The 3,331-nt window shown below is 37.3% G+C and overlaps 1 protein-coding gene across 1 annotated transcript in view; it reads right to left on the bottom strand.

Annotated features, from left to right (window-relative positions):
- Nucleotides 1-683: 683 nt before the first annotated feature.
- Nucleotides 684-3,331, bottom strand: part of Tmem244 (transmembrane protein 244) — a 12,644-nt gene continuing 9,996 nt past the window's right edge. Inside the window, 1 exon segment of the mRNA XM_021221124.1 lies at nt 684-856. Coding sequence (XP_021076783.1) covers nt 684-856 — 173 coding nt within the window.

The following is a 3,331-nucleotide window of genomic DNA, read 5'->3' as shown; positions in this document are numbered from 1 at the left end:
CTACCCTCTTATCAAAAGTTAGATTGGTATAGCTGATGTACTTTATTTTGACCTCCCAGATCACCAGTAGAAACAAAGACATTTTAGAAACGGTATTGCTTTTAATGTTTATTCTCTCTCTCTGCTCCCCTCAGTCCCTCCCTTCCTCCCTACCTCCTTCCCCCCCTCTCCCTCCCTCTCTCTCTCCCTCCCTCCCCTTCCCCTCCACCTCTCTCTGCCTATGTGTGTGTGCTTGCTCAAGTACATAGGCACTTGTGTACATGCACATTTTAAATACACCTATGCACACACCACAGCATACATGCGGAGGTCCAAAGGTGACTTGTGGGAGTTAATTTTTTCCTTACCATCAGGTGCATCCCAGGAATGAAACTCAGGTCTTCGGACTTAGAGACCAGCAAGTTTACCAGCTGCACCATCTTGTTAGGCTTATGATGGAGACTATTAAAAGTAACCATTGACTTGTAAATACACTAGGCTTTCTTAGTTCTTCCAACTTTGGTCTCAGGGAAAGATTTTGGAAGGAAAATATTTCCTTAAGGAGGAAAAGTCTATATAAGTTGATGGCCAATGAGTGGAGAAGAGAAGCATTTGCATGCCAGTACAACCCTGGACTGGAAAAATCAGCCAAAACCTTTCCCTGAATGCAATGCAAGTTCAACCCTTACAGTATTTTGGGTACATTATGTGTAGTAGACATTCCTTCTTTTCACTATTCTATCTTGCTTACAAGCTGATGTGATGATTACATGAAGTATAGCCACAGAAATAGCATAATACCAAACCTATTCTGCCACAATCAAACCAAAAAACAACCCTCAGACAAAAGAGGTGACTACTGTGGAGACTAAAAGAGCTGCAAACAGAGGAAAGAATATAATCGTTGTTTTCTTTAGAACACTTAATGGTCCCGAAGTACAACTGACACAACATCGTGAAGTCTTAATATGGAAAAAATACACTTTAAATTTGATTTTTTAAAAAATTGAGAATTTTGTACTTAAATACAGTCTTTTCATCATTTTCACTCCTCCCTCTCCCCTCAACTTCTAACTTGTCTTCCCACACCTCCAATGAAATTCATGACTTTTTCTTTATTGTAGTATTTTTTATTTATATTTTTTATTTTTTGTTAAACTAATAAAATGTATTTTAAGATATATACCTCAGGTTCTGGTTTCTGTCTGCTCTGGTTTGATCCTGTGCCACAGCACTCCATACCCAGTGTCTTTTGGTGGCACTCAGAGCTGAGTTTTCCTCTTAGCACTGCTTTCTCTGTGTCCCATAAGTTTGAATATGTTTTACCTTTATTTTCATTAATTTCTAAAGTCTTTAATTTTTTTTTTATTTCTTCCTTGACCAAGGTATCATTGAGTAGGACATTGTTCTGTTTTCATGTTTATGTGGGCTTTCTGTTGTTTTGGTTGCTATTAAAGACCAGCCTTAGTCCGTGGTGATCAAGCAGGATGCATGGGATTATCTCAATATTCTGGTATCTGTTGAGGTCTGTTTTGGGACCGATTATATGGTCAGTTTTGTAGAAGGTACCATGAGGTGCTGAGAAGAAGGTGTATTCTTTTGCTTTAGGATGAAATGTTCTATAGATACCTGTTCAATTCATTTGGTCCATAACTTCTGTTAGTTTCATTGTGTCTCTGTTTAGTTTCCCTTTCCATGATCTGTCCATTGATGAGAATGGGGTGTTGAAGTCTCTCACTATTATTGTGTGAGGTACAATGTGTGCTTTGAGCTTTAGCTTGAGTTTCTTTGGTGAATGTGGGTGCCTTTGCATTTGGAGCATAGATGTTCAGAATTGAGAGTTCTTCCTGGTAGACTTTTCCTTATCTTTTTTGAAGACTTTTGGTTGAAAGTTGATTTAGTTCGATATCAGAATGGTTACTCGAGCTTGTTTCTTGGAACCATTTGCTTGGAAAATTGTTTTCTAGCCCTTTACTCTGAGGTAGTGTCAGAATAAAACAAACTCTCTTTGACACTGAAGCGAGTTTCTTATATGTTGCAAAATGCTGGGTCCTGTTTACATATCCAGTCTGTTAGTCTATGTCTTTTTATTTGGGGAATTGAGTCCATTGTTTTAATAGATATTAAGGAAAAGTGATTGTTACTTCCTATTATTTTTAATGTTATTTTTATGTTTGTGTGGTTATCTATTTTTAGGTTTGTTGAATGAATTTTACTTTCTTGCATTTGCTAGGGTATAGTTTCCAACCTTGTTTTGGGTTTTTCCATCTATTACCCTTTGTAGGACTGGAATTGTGGAAAGATATTGTGTAAATTTCGTTTTGTCATGGAATATCTTGGTTTTTCCATCTATGGTAATTGAGTGTTTGCTGGGTATAGTAGTCTTGCTGGCATTTGTGTTCTCCTAAGGTCTGTATAAGATCTGCCCAGGGTCTTCTAGCTTCCCTAGTCTCTGGTGAAAAGTCTGGTCTAATTCTGATAGGTCTACCTTTATATGTTACTTGACCTTTCTCCCTTACTGCTTTTAAAATTCTTTGTTTAGTGTATTTGGTGTTTTGATTATTATGTGACAGGAGGAATTTCTTTTCTGGTCAAGTCCATTTGGAGTTCTGTAGGCTTCTTGTATGTTCATAGGCATCTCTTTCTTTAGGTTAGGGAAGTTTTCTTCTATAGTTTTGTTGAAGATATTTACTGGCCCTTTAAGTTGGGAATCTTCACTCTCTTCTATACCTATTATCTTTAGGTTTGGCCTTCTCAGTGTGTCCTGGTTTTCCTGGATGTTTTGGGTTAGGAGCTTTTTGCATTTTGCATTTTCTTTGAGTGTTGTGTCAATTTTTTTTTTTTTAAAGATGTATTCATTTATTATATGTAAGTACACTGTAGCTGTCTTCAGACACTCCAGAAGAGGGCGTAGATTTTGTTACGGATGGTTATGAGCCACCATGTGGTTGCTGGGATTTGAACTCTGGACCTTCGGAAGAGTAGTCGGGTGCTCTTACCCACTGAGCCATCTCACCAGCCCCAATGTTTTTTATATTATCTTCTGCACCTTAGATTCTCTCTTCTATCTTTTGTATTCCATTGGTGAATGGAATTTATATCTATGACTCCTGGCCTCTTTCCTAGGTTTTCTATCTCTAGTGTTGTCTCCCTTTGTGATTTCTTTATTGTTTCTATTTCCAATTTTAGACCCTGGATGATTTTGTTCTGTTCCTTCACCTGTTTGCTTTTGTTTTCCTATAATTCTTAAAGGGATTTTGTGTTTCCTCTTTAAGTGCTTCTATCTATTTACCTGTGTTTTCTTGTATTTCTTTCTTGAATTTATTTATGTCCTTCTCAAATTCTTCTATCA

Source organism: Mus pahari, chromosome 21 (assembly GCF_900095145.1).
Source record: "Mus pahari chromosome 21, PAHARI_EIJ_v1.1, whole genome shotgun sequence".
NCBI classification, from domain to species: domain Eukaryota; kingdom Metazoa; phylum Chordata; class Mammalia; order Rodentia; family Muridae; genus Mus; species Mus pahari.
This window is presented reverse-complemented; position numbering and strand designations above follow the sequence as displayed.